Source organism: Sylvia atricapilla, chromosome 1 (assembly GCF_009819655.1).
Source record: "Sylvia atricapilla isolate bSylAtr1 chromosome 1, bSylAtr1.pri, whole genome shotgun sequence".
Classification (NCBI taxonomy): domain Eukaryota; kingdom Metazoa; phylum Chordata; class Aves; order Passeriformes; family Sylviidae; genus Sylvia; species Sylvia atricapilla.
This window is the reverse complement of record NC_089140.1, coordinates 24,995,655-25,009,552: the sequence shown is the minus strand read 5'-3', so window position 1 is coordinate 25,009,552 and position 13,898 is coordinate 24,995,655. Positions and strand designations below refer to the sequence as shown.

General features: G+C 37.6%; 1 protein-coding gene across 2 annotated transcripts in view; it reads left to right on the top strand.

Annotated features, from left to right (window-relative positions):
• SLC25A13 (solute carrier family 25 member 13) overlaps window positions 1-13,898 on the top strand; it is a 102,447-nt gene that overhangs the window by 79,210 nt on the left and 9,339 nt on the right. For both annotated transcript variants that reach the window (XM_066317719.1, XM_066317710.1), the window contains one exon: window positions 6,372-6,512. In XM_066317719.1, coding sequence (XP_066173816.1) covers window positions 6,372-6,512 — 141 coding nt within the window. The remainder of the gene's footprint in view (window positions 1-6,371; window positions 6,513-13,898) is intronic.

Below are 13,898 nucleotides of genomic sequence, written 5' to 3'. Positions count from 1 at the left end.
AAAAGGAAGATATTTATGATGTCACAGTAATTTATGATGTGACCATGAAATAATGGGTCGCAGTTTTAATACAGCTACCATGCCTTAGGACTTGAAAGGTCTGTAAATCATTAAATGATTCTACAGCTAGTCAAAATAGACAAGTAGAGCAGACAGAACCAAACGTTAGCAGATTTGACAGGTCTGTAAGTTAATTGCTTTTATAATGCCAATCAAGTAGGCTCCACTTTGATTTTTTGGCTAGGCTTCTGAGAAGTGAATTACCTATAACGTGGAAAATATCCAAACAAATTTTAATTTGTTTCCCATTGCAGACTTGGTCAGTGCTTATAAACAAACCGTACTCCTGTTTGTTTCTGTTTAGACAGGTCATTAATATTCTATTGTAGGACAGTCCGCACAACTTGTATCTTAGTCTTGGAAATCTGATGCAGTAGCAGGAATGTACTTCTGTTCAGACTAATTGCAATTCTATTTACGAGCACTTTTATGTGAGGATTTGACAGAGCTTGCTTTACATTTTATGTACATTTGGACATTACCAAGACTGTAATTCTGGCAGCGTTCGCTGTTTGAGCTGCACAAAGTAAAACCTTAGCCAGACCAAGGGAAGGCTGTCCTCAGAAGACAAGAAAGATTAGCTAGAGAAAAACAGAATTCTCCCCGAGCAGCATGAAAGCTGTTTCTGTGATAGGCTGATCAGGGTAGTGAAAAGCAGATGATTGAGGGCTCAGGAAATCTCATGATCTGAAGAAAAGGTATTTACTATATGAACTCCTGTTGCTAAAGAGCATTATCAGAATGCTGTGTAGGTAGGACCACAGATGAGAGAACACAAGAGAGCATGAGATGGCTTGTCTAGATTTTTTGAGGCCTAGCTTTATGGAATGAAAAGGTAACATAGAACCAAGCTTTTGAGAACCCAGCATGCTTTGCTGTTGACATACAATACCATGAAATTAAGGTTGTCACCTTTGAGATCTGTAAGGAAAACAATCAGTTTGGACTACTGTCTATTACTTGGGGGCTTTTCTGGTAACAGGAGAGTCCACAGCAAAATCCCCTCTACAGCAGTTTTGGCATAATTCATCTAATGCTCTTGGGACCTACTGCCATACAAACACCAAGACTTTTAGAGGTAGTTCGAAGCACTGCAATGGCACTTTGTAAATCTGGCTTCTAAGCCTTCTTTTGTTGTAGAGTTTGTATGTGATTTTGTGGTAAATCATTGAACAGTTCTGTGCCTTAGTTGCCCTTTATTATACGATGAGGATGGTAATTCTTCCATTCTTGGAATCATTGGTATAATTTTAATAATTTTTTTTATGACAAATAGCAATCTTTATTTAGTGTCTGTACTTCAGGAGCCTTGATTTCAATTAGGATTAAGGGATGCTGGGAAATGCACAGGCAAACAAGCTGCATCTGGCAACTGACAAGGAGTAAGGGCTTGGGACATAGTATAGTATGCAGTAGGACTGAATATGATAAACAGTTGACTAAAAATCAACTGGAATTTGCATCTGCTTCTCTTTTGTAGATTAAACAAGTAACCAACACATTGTAGACAATTTCTTTTGCAGAGATTGATTTTTGGCAACTGTATAATATATTGCTTATGTATTTTTATGATTGCCATTAATTGCTATAATTGCTGTTCCTGGGTGATACTGTTGAAAAGCTTTAACAGTCTAATAGCAGTAGTAATCCTTTCTTCATCCATGAAACTATAAAAAGGAATATGTGGTAAGTTGGATGGGATGCAGAAGAAAGATCTAGGCTGACTGTAAAAGTTGTTACTGAGAGCAGGAAAGAGGCTACAATTTCAGATAGGTAATAAGGCTAATTAGAGGAACAAGAACATTTGATGGTCAGTAGCACTGAAAGGAAAGGAATCTAGTACTTCCTTCTGGAATGGAGAACACAAAATTTCCTTCTTTAATTGCAAGCTATAGTCTCTTCAGAACATACACCAAAGCTTTCAAATGGAGATGTGAAAGCCCGAGGAGAGTTGTGTCTGGTGTGCTCATTCCTTAGTTAATCTCATAAGGGCACAAAAAGCAGTTATATTAAAAAGAACAGGAATTTCTTCTCTCAGTGTAATGAGGGGAGTGAAAATCTGTTTATTTTCCAGTAAGTTCATTGCAGAGTGATTTGAACACATGAAGAAATAGAAAACATTCTGACTTCTTAACTGAAGTATTGTTAAGTGGTTGTTACTAAACTGATTTTTTTAATTACAGAGTGGACTTTATTTCTCCATGGACAAAAAAAAAATCAATCAATGCTCAACTATTTCTACTTCTTCCTTCTGTTCAGTAAAGTAGGAAAGTAGCAGGATAGACAGTACTGTGTTACTGTGCAAGACTATACTGCCATCGAGAGGTGTTGGGTGATATCATACCAATAGCAGAGTTGAAGAACTGCAAAAATGGGAAAAAACCCAGCTTATTTTTAAAAATTCACATGTGGATGGGTGCATTGCCAGCTGACATTGTTAAAGCACATTTAAAAGCATGCAGATTTCTAGTTATGCATGTATGAATTTTTCTTGGATGACAGTGATATTTCCCTTTTATTTTCTTGCTTTAAATCAAACAAGACCATAAGTGCTTGTGATTAGTTCAAATGTTAAATTCTTTCAGAATAATATGGACCCTTTGTGGGCTCTTGGCGATAACTATCTATGCAGTACCTCTGGTTATCTACACCTATAAATAACTCAAAATTGTAGTTTTTACTTTAATCACATGATAATAACTGAAAAGTAATAGATTTACTTATACAGTCAGGTCATTTGTTTAAAAAATGATTGGAAGACATGATAAGGAATTCAACATTGAGGGTATTCAAGTTTGTAACTTCAGTATAGCAAAATTTGTGTTACTGGGAACCGTCTGTATTAAATGGTTGATGTATTTGATTTTTCTGACACTTAGTGGAGAAATCATTAAGCTTGAGCAACCTGAACTTAAATGGTGCTTATTAGGGACAAGAAAAATAGCTTTCAAATTCTTCCCTTTGGGAGCTTATTTCAAAATTTTATAATTAAATACATTTTTGACTGCAAAAGCTAGCAAACCAGAAGGCAATATTCTTCAACTTTTGGCCAAACCAAATGAATGAACAGGGTGATACAATGTTTTGTCTGTTTTGGGGGTTTTTTTCCATACCAGTTTATACCAGTATCTTGAAAAGACTGGGAAAAAAACCCAGATTGATGGGATTTCTTTCATTGCATTCACTATGCAAAAATTGAGAAAGAAGACAGAAGCTATGGCATTGTGATTCAAGCTACTGATTTGGAGATGAGGGTATCTGGAGACTCTTACAAGTTGTGAATGTTTGAGCAGGGGGGAAATGCACACACTGGCCGTACAATTAAACTGTCTGCCTCAAAACCCCGTCTTGTAAAACCAGATTCATTGTACTTTCCTCACAGAAGCGCTGGGAGGAAATAAATTAATATTTATGAGACACTTGCATTACTGAGATGATGAATAACACAATAGGAGTTACCAGTACTAGATAAGCAAGAAATCATTTCATTAGGGAGTACAGTAGCCATCTCCGGTTTGCTTCCCCCACCCCGCCCCCATTTTGAGAGCAAGGAGCTGCAGTTACCAGCACAGATGCTCAAATAACAGAACGATCAAAGCTCCCCACCAGGCGACTGTACTTGTTACCTCTGGAACTGCCTCTGCACAGGCTGATAAACCAGCCTTCCTCTGCATCACAAGGCAGGCAGGTGGTAGAAACCCTCCTACTGAGACCTCTGTCAGGTATTGTCTGCCTCATCGCTTTCAGTTATTCACCGTTTGATTTTTGGAGTGTATCTTTGATAAATCTGGAGCATGACACAGGTTGTTCAGGGAGTTCTGGGCTGGTATCTGAACCGTCTGGAAACACTTCACTGGAAATGACCAGTGTCTCTCTTCAAACCTGCCGTTTGGGCAGCGACATTGATAGTCCTTTTAGTACTGTCTGGTGCATGCAAGTCTCAGTGTTTTTAAAACTTGGAATGTAGTGAGCTTGGTTGTATGAAGTGGGTAAATAATAGCATCTGTGTTTTTAAGCTGAAGCAGAGGAAGTCCTATGTAATTTAGCCAGAGCAGCAAACTAATGCTGGAAGTGTCAACACAGCTAGGTTGGACATGCAAACATAGACATTTATATGTGCTAGCGCCTGAAGTACTTCCCATCTGTTTATATTGAAACTATATTGTATTGAAATCATTTGCCTTTATTCTCCTCTAAAATCAGAGATATCTTATGACTTCCTTTCTTTATGATGGCATTCACTTATAAACATTTTTATAGGTTTTTAAATTGTTCCATATTTTGGTGCACTAATAGTAATAATAATACTAATTTTATACTAATACTTAATTTTGTTGTAATCTTTTAAAATTTAATATGGTTTTCCTGTAGTGAAAATTAAAGGAACATTTCTCATGGAGTCATGGCACAATGAACAGCAGGAATATCATACTGAGGGATTGTAATTTAATTCTGCTAATAGAGCAATTGATAAAAGGTTTTAAGTAACGTGTTTTAGAGAATGGCTGTTGTATAACAAACTTGCAAATTAACATTATCACCTGCAATTCAGATTTTATAATTTTTAAGAAGAAAATATGTATGTTGGCATGTGGAAATGCCTAATAATTGTAATACCTACACCAAATTTTTTATAAATAAGAATGTGCAATTCATCAAAGAACTTACCAGGATTCTTTTTATTTATTTTGAGATTTTGCAAGATGAGTAGACAAGTAAAAGAAAGAATTTTTTGTTTTGAACACTTACTTTTAAAGATGTTTCAGTTTAAGTGCAAAACTTAAATCAGTATATGTGCCAAATAATTTATCAGTCTAATTTTTTATGGCAACAAGAATAGCAGTTTTATATATACCAGGATTCTGGTTCGGTAAAAGCAGTTAAATTAAATTATGCCAATTTGGAAGTCAAGACCAGTTGAGTTACACAAGAGTATGCTTTTCCTGGTCAAAATAGGAAACACTTGGGATATTTTGGGGGTTATGTAAAGACTTTAATTTCTAACCACATTGTGTATGCTCACTCCAAGTGGTAGACAAGAGTAGTTGTTCGTGTGATTTGCCATTTCTTCAGCACATTATTTGAACCATATTACTGAGTGTATTTTTTATTTTGAATGATAGTTTATCTGAGCTACAATTAATTCTTCTAACACTGGGATAATTTTAAAAATATGTGCACATGGTATTTACATACTAGACATCACTACATGCAAGTACTTTTAAATGCTTATTTTATTTTAGTTGTTACCTTCTAGAACAAAATAGTTGTTTTGTTGGAGGGAGGGCAAGGGTTGCCCTTTGCATAGTTCGTGTGATTTCAGAACCTACAGAAGACCATAGCTGTCACGCCACAGAATTACATACTTACCAGAAGTTAGAGTGACATTCTGTTGAATTTGAGCCAGAAGGAGTTTGAATGAATATTTTCAAATACACTTAGGTAACCTTCACATTGCCATTTTTTCTCATTGCAGATTTTTAGCTCAGGATCTGTCAGTGTAGCAGAAGGGTTATGCCCTAAGTACATATGATGAATGAGATGAACTTTACGAGAACCAGAGGGAGTCCAGAATGCTTGCCAGTGCTGTGTTTTAAAGCAGACTTTCAGAATCGACTGAGGGTGTCTTCCCAACAAGTGGAGACTGACACATTGAAAACATTTAGCAGTTCTTGATTATTAGAATCCTTCAGTCTGTAGACCTTCTTTTCTTTAATGCCTGGTACCTAAATAAGGAGAGCTCAGAATCTTGAATCAGGCAGCATTTAATGGCACCGAAACTGGTAGTTCAGAGGGTTATTTTAGAAAGCACAATATACATGCAATTCTGCTTATTGGAATCCATGTGTTCTTTGTTACACGAACTCATGTCAAAACTGGAAAAAGTTTCTGCCAGATTTCTACTCTTCAGCAGTGTATTTTCACTTTCCATATACTGCACATCACAGCTGCTTTACTAGTTACTAATTTTCCCTTTTCCTTTGTTCCTTGTGTTGTAGTGTTCTTGGTTTGTCAGCATTGCATAACTTGGTGTTGGTGAATGTGTTCTTGCAAAAAGAATTGAGCTAGTGTCTGTCTGATGTACTGCAGTGTCCTGCGGTGGCTGACCTGCTTCCTCTGTTTTTTCTGACGACTCATCTCGTGGGGGAGTAGGTTTCTTACCTTGTGAGGTGCAGTAATACTAAAGCTTTTGATTGCTAATAGTTTAACTGAGTGCAGCAAGATTGAAAATGTCTTATCTTGAATGTAACAGGATGCACACTGCAAATAATGTATCAGGTTAATATATTGATTTCTGCTTTTAATTTCAGGCTGGAGGTTCTCAAGTAATCTTTACCAATCCATTGGAAATTGTCAAGATTCGATTGCAGGTGGCTGGAGAAATTACTACTGGTCCACGAGTTAGTGCCCTGAGTGTATTAAGGGACTTAGGTTTCTTTGGTCTTTACAAGGTATGTATTTAAAAAACATTAAAAATAAGCCTCAAATGAATGTATAATTTCATTGTTCTCACAAACTTTCATAGGTGGACACAATTTTACTTTTTAAAAGCAAAAGTTTCTGTGTGATATTGTATCTTCATTTTTCATTTTTGATTAAGGGAAGAAACTGTCTCATCTTTTTGAGCGTATGGTTTTTGTAAATTACTGAGATTCTTTATCTCACTTCAGCAGGTTTAAGTTTCATTGCCTATTAGTTTGTGATTCCTGATATTATGCCTGCTGTAAAAATAAACTTACTTTTATCTGCTACATGATATAGAGCCTACAGTTTTGGAACTTTGCTTTTGCTCTTCTGTGTTTGATTCAGCATCTTTCCTAGATGTCATCATTCATTTGGTGATGGGAATTAATTGCAGCACAATAATATTGAAGAAATACAGGCAGTGGGAGCCCAGCATAAAAATAAACTCCTAAAGCAAGCTTCCCACAAGCTTCCCCAAATAATACCACGAAAAGCTGCCTTTTGAGCATATGCTACAGACTCTACGGTTCTGCTTGCTATATTACTGTCTTCACATAGATATATAAATACATAGAAGTAAAATTAGGTTTAATGATGACAGCAGGAATTAAAACACCTTCTGAATGTTGAATCTAATAGGATATATGCTACAAATAATTTAAAGGATTAGTATACTTTTATTATGTCTTCTACCTTTAGATGGAAGGAAATTAGATATGGGGGGATTTGAAAGGTCTTGAAGTATTTTGAGATAGCCAGTACACTCAAGTATTGAAACAAAAGCTGCAATGTATACTGCAGAGCACCGTGTGATGTTTCTTCAGACTGAAGCCTACAGCTTGGGAGAAAGCTTGCATACTTCTAGTTTGTCCCTGGATTTCTAGTGAAGCAGGCAGTATTCCTCTGTTTCTTAATTACAGCAATGCAGCCATAAATTGAAGATGCTCCAAAAGACACCAAATGAGTCTCCCTTCTTCCCAGTATTTAAATTCCATCTGCTTTTTAAAGCATCCAGTCTTTCTAAATTGCTCTGTTAACATTACAAAGAGGGAGCCTGCCCGCGAGAACGTGTCTGTATGTTTTGGCCTGGAGAGAAGTTGCAGGTCTGAATAGGATTTAATGGGGAGTTGTTTTTCCCTTTAAATTGACTTGCTAATTTTTTAGGTGTTTTACTGAAGCTGAGGCTATTGTGTGAACTCCTAGTAAATGGCATTACGGTGTTGATCAGATTAACATTTACAACTGAAAACAGGGATTTTGTGAACAGTTTGCTTCCCTGAGGCTGTGCAGGAATGGAGGTCAGCTACTGACTTTTACTTGGACTAGCAAAAGGAAAACAGAAAATGCAATCCAGTGATGAACTAGTTTACTAAAGTAGCAATTTTTGATTTTTTTTCTCTCTGAATACCTGCTCTTGGTGGTTGAGCAGAATTTGCTACATTTTTCCATTTTTAATGACGTTAATGTTTTGGGTTGTATCATGAATTATTTCTATCCACTAGAGTAAGTACTGGTGGATAGTAGAACTACACATGAACACGAGCTAGTTAACAGCAGTGTGTTGCATTGAAACAGACAATTATTTAATCACAAGACACAGTTTCAGTGCTTCATTTATTGAGTCCATTTACCTCTGGGGGGAAAAAAAAAGACAAAAAAAAAAAAAAGGGCGCCACAGAAGGGTTTGGGTTTGTTTTTGTTCAGCTGTTGTCTCTGTTTCTGTCTCTCTCAACCCCTCCACCCCACTTCCTGTGTTCATATCCTTTTGTATGTCGTTAGGATTCATTGCCTACAAAAACTTGAGTGATTTGACAAAACTAGAGACTTTAGCCTGGCAATGACAGGCACCCAGTGAGCACAGACCATGTCACAAGGCTTGTGTCCAAGGGCACCCTTAGTCACAGCTAAGTCTGTAATTGGGCAGGTCTGTGCTCTTTTCTACCAAACGTTTGGCACTGCAGCCAAAAGAAAGTGGCAATCCTGTCTGCCCCCTCTCCTGTGTGCCAGTCAGAGGACTGGTGCATCCACAGAATGATCTGGAACAAGAAAGTCTTTAAAGCCTCCTCCTCCTCCTTAGGGCTTCGTTTGTTTTGAACCCAGACCAGTTCACTCTGTAGCTTCTCAGGATGGCTGTACCCAGTGGAAGGGAGGAAAGGCTGTGGCATGGGGAGCCAGTCTGTCTCAGAATAGTTTTAAACTGCCTTGAGGTGCTTGTGGAACAGCAGTGTTGGAGGCAAAAGCAGTTCTCTCCTGAATACTAGTGGTGGAACTGGCAGTGTTTGTGAGGCCAGGCAGATCTTAATAACTCATTGCATCAGTCACCAGCACCAGTAAATGTTACCCAGAGACATCAATGTTTTAAAATGAATTTCAGATGAGATTAGATTTGGTAGGTGGTGTTTTTAAATTAATTTAGTCAGTATAACGACCAAGTGGACATCAAATAATAATGAATCTTCTATTAATGAGAAATGAAATATCTTCGTATGTTTGGAATGTTCATAGTCTTAATGAGTCAAATTAGCTTTAACTATGAAACAGGACTGAGGATTTTATGACTGTCTCAGTACTTCTTGTGTTGACTCTAACAACTCTTTCATTTGCATCTGAGGTCTTTGCTTTAGCTTTGTCTTCTGTGTCTCAAGACACAAGACTTGTATCTCAAGCCCTTAATGTACTTATTTTAGTAGATCTAATTGTGACTCCATAGATACTGCTGTGGAAGAACAAGAATAGATAGTTATTCTAGAAAATAGTTTTATTTGGGAAACTTGAAGTTTATTTGTAGGCTTAATGGGCCTTCATGTAAGTATTCCAGCTATTTAAACATTTGTCTGTCTTAGTCATGACTTAAACTTTAACTGATTGACTTTCTTCTGCAAGTGTTGAAAGCAGAATTTTAGACTTTTAATTTCAGGAATTTTAATTTGAAATAAATGAATATCTTTTTTTGGTTTAAGTTTTATTTACCACTTTTATTTGGTTTAAGTTTTATTTACCAAGGATTGCAGTGAAAATTCTCCCTTCCTAGTTCAGAGAAAAGTTATCCTGGAAAGCCATTCTTACCACTACAGATCCATCTGGCATGTTTTGCTTAGTTCCCATGAGTCATTTATGCTGAAATTCAGGTGAAAATCTGTACAGAGTCCCATATGGTAGTCAGCAAGGAAGAATGTATTAATTATAAGTGCAGCCAGAAGATGGGAAGAGTCTTACCTTCATGAAGCAAATTCCTGCATGTCTTAACAAGATGTACTGCTTGTTATTTGAATTCTTATATTTTGTATTATTTTCTACCTATGAAGAACTTCCTGTGGATTTTAAAATAAAATGCCCACACTCTCCTGTGTAGTTAGTGGGTAGGTAGTTCAGTGCTCGCCTTGCATTAACAGAGAAAACCAAGGCACAGACAGATAAATCTTATGTCTCGTTGACAAATTAACAAAGGAAATGCTATGTAAACCCTTCTTGCATCCACCTGAGTGAATCTTGTATTGATTATGATCATAAGTGTACCTGCATTCTAGTCCAAATGAATATCTTTTGAGGATCACTGAGAAGCTGGATTGCATAGTTTTGGTACCCCTCTGTATAACTGAGAATAATATTCCTTTGGGTCATTCATTGGCATGTTAATGTGCTACCTTAACTGTTAATGTAGCACTTAACTGTGCTACCGACAGAAACAATTCACAGTAGTACTGTGCTGAGGTCTCTGCTCTGTGCTTTCTCTACTTGCAGACTTCATGTTAGAATGATATTTTTGAGAGCCAGTCCTGCAGGTCACCTGGGTAACCTGGCCAGGTATTTGACCACTTTCATGGTTTAAAAGCAAACATAGAACATCCTACTCCTCTTTTCTTATGCCTAATTGAATTGGCTGTGTTCAAGCTTCTGATCCCTCCACTGTGCACCTGCAACAGTAGTTTTCTTTCCCTGCACTCTCCTTTAAGTGAGCAATAAGCTCTCTCCCTAGCCTGCTCTTTTCGGAGTTGAGCACGCTGAGTTCCTCTTTTATATGCTATGGACTACATAGCTGGCTCATGGCCCCACACTGGACTCACTCCAGCATGAAAGCATCTTTTTTTGTGTGGGAGAGTCCAGAAATGGACACAGGGCTTCAGATGTGGTCTCAGCAGTCCTGAATGGAGGGCAATAACCACTTCCCTTGCACTCTTGGTACTATAGCCCAGGGTGTGGCTGTCTGATTTGACTTCAAAGAGGCACTGCTGGCCCATTCTCAATTTGGGCACAGAATCCTCCAGACTTTTTCTCCAAAGATGCTTTCAGCCTGTATCTCCATCTTGTGAAGGTATCTCTGAATAGCAGCCTCTCACTATAGCACACTAACTATTTCCCCAATTCAGCATCACCTGCTGAGAGTGCAGCTCATGTTCTACTGCATTAGCTCTGGGATATGATGACAGATCATCTCAAAAGCCAGGCTTTTAGTTGAGGTGTACAACATCCATTGCTGTTGCCCTATCCACAGGTCTGGCAAACTGGCTATGATTTGGTAAATCCAAATTGGTTGTTCCCGATATCTTTTTCTTCATATACTTGGAAATAGCTTCCAGGGACATTTGCTCCATAAACCTCCCAGGGACAGAGCTGTACAGACATCTTGTAGTTTCTCAGATCTTTCCTCTTACTCTTCAAGACATGTGTGATGTTTGTTCTAGTTACCAGAGCCCTCTTGTCTGGCTTGACCTTTTCAAGGTAATAACCTCACAATGGCATCAGCCAGCTGTCCCAGCACCACTGGAGGTACCTGTTCTGGTCTCAGGATTGTGTATGTGCAGATAGCTCCAGTTGCTCTGTCTGCACATAATGCAGACTTTTCTGGTAAGCTTGTGGAGCTGAGAGGCCTGGGGACAAATTTTACTAGTAAAAAGTTAAGACAAAGGTAATTTCTCTGGTTTTTCCATGTATTTTGTCACTGGGTTTCCTGCCCCCATTGTGCAGCAGCCTCACAATTTATTTCGTTGCCCTTTTGCTGCTGCTATGCTTCCAGAAATCTTTTTTACTTCCCATTTACATCCTTTACTAGATTGATCTCCAGCTAATCCTTGGCTTTCCTGTCTCAATTGTTGCACACCCAGGCATATTCTGTATATCCTGGGTAGCCCATGCTCACCTCTGCTTCCCTTTCATTTTCTGCATTTGAGCTCAGTCATGAGTTCATCTGTGGTGGTCATCTGACTTGGTTGTTCAGCCTTCTGCACAATGGAATAAACCTTCCTAATGCTTTGAGGAGACTGTCCTTGGTGGACCTTTGTAACTCTAAAAGATTTTGTTAGGGGGAAAAATCCTATCACAGCACACAGAGGTCTAGGTCAGATAATTGATATCCCCTTCTCTTCCTCCCTCACCAAAGAACTAAATAACAGTAGGTCTGGGATCATAATAAGTGCAAAAATTTACAGTCAGTGCTTCCTCCTAGACTCCCTGTGCCTTCACTGGGTGGTCAGATATTATCCATTCTGTAATGATATGCAGCTTAGAAATAAAATGCATGTTAATTCCAATAATAAAAAGATTTGACACATACAGCTTGTTAAGCTGACTGTTGGGTTGAACTGTAGTTCCTTACAGCTAGAAAGCAAACATTTTTTTACTGTCTTTGTCTAAAATTCTGAACCACTTGTGTAAATAAGTACTTTAAAACATTGTACTTCTCAAATCCAGATGCCACTTTGGGGAGGCACATAATGACACTTTTGCGAAGAGAAATTTTTTCCTCTATTTGTGTTCTTTCTCCCAGTAATAGTTACTGTGAAGGCACCAGGGCATGGAAGCTTGTAACTAGTAAATTCTTTAGCAACAGATACTCTGTATATGACAGCTATTCTTAAAACTATAGACACAACATATTATGATATGTCAGGGAAAATATCACTCTAAACTAATGCAAAATGTCATTTGTGTTGGCAGAAATGGGAAGGGATACTTTTCTGGTTTTCAATATTTTTAGTAGATTTTATTTAATTTCTACTCACAATTGAATATTGAAGTAATCATCCAAGATTAGATAATATATTTCCTGTCTTCTGCCTGTCTTACACCTTAATATGAATAAAGCCCCGTTAAAGTCAGTTGAATTAAATTCTATTGGTTTTGAAAGACATCTTTAAAGTGTCCATGTAAATAAACACTGTAAGTATATCTACTTATTTCATACATTACAAAAACTCATATCCATATAATATCTGCCATAAAATGTTTAATAAAATGTCACTCCTCTTATACATAATCATTCTGAATAGTGCTTTACAGCATTACAGACAATACCACTCCATAATTTTGCACAACAAAGTTATTCTCTATCCCACGGAGACAGCAAATAATAGAGTGGTAAATGATTCTTCAAGGAAAGGGTATGTTGGTTGTGGTAATGTTTATTTTTATAATTACTACAAGGTATTTAGCTCAAATTTGTGCTTTAGCTGATATTGCCAACACAATTTTCATTTCCAAAACGAGTCAGAAAAGCTTCCAAAAGTCTCCTTTTCCCCCTCCTCTTCTTTCCTCCCAAATGCTTCATAAACAAGCTTCGGGTGTGTTGACCTGGAAAGTGTAATCTCAAGTGACAGGATGTGTACCAAGCTCTCACCTGGTTCCTTTGATATCAGCTGAGCTATTTCATGTCGTGAAGCTGAGGGTTTACAGTAGGATGATAAACATATGAAAGACAGTAGTAAAAGTTTTGAGTTACATTTTGCATCCACCATGCCTATTTGTGACTGTTCTCATATGTGAGAACCTGCTTTTCAGAAATTTCCTTTGAAATTAACAGAAATGAAATGCCCTTCCAACTAAAACAGCTTTAATTTTTTTTCCTGCAAACTGAATTGAAATTGCTGGTAGAGCATTTCAAACCGGCATTTTATTCCTCAGATGTGATGTTCTAAATCAGTTTCGTATTTTGGTTGGTATAAATACATGTGAATAAAAACCTATAGTAGCTTTTAAGGCAATGTCATTTTACAGTGGGAAAAAAAAAAAATGCAGCCCTTGAAAGCAAATACCAGTAATATTTGACTGACTGTTATGAAACTTGTTAGGTGCTTTTAGGGCTCCGATTCCAAAGGGTTAAGTCTGTAGTAAAACCCAAGAAGAATGCAAAATGATCAAGAAATGACATGCTGCCTATTGTTTGTAGCTATAGGATCAAAATAACAATTATACATGCCAAATAAATTCTAAACCTGTAAAAGAGAAAAAGAGGGGGTGGCTGTAAGTACAGGTGCCAGAAGCATTAAATAACTCTCGCAGACAAGGTGCACCTCTGTTGTCTTGAATGCTGCTAGGTTCCCCCAGTCTGGCATTTTTCCCCCTGCACTAGACAATGTGCATTCACTGCAGGAGACTAG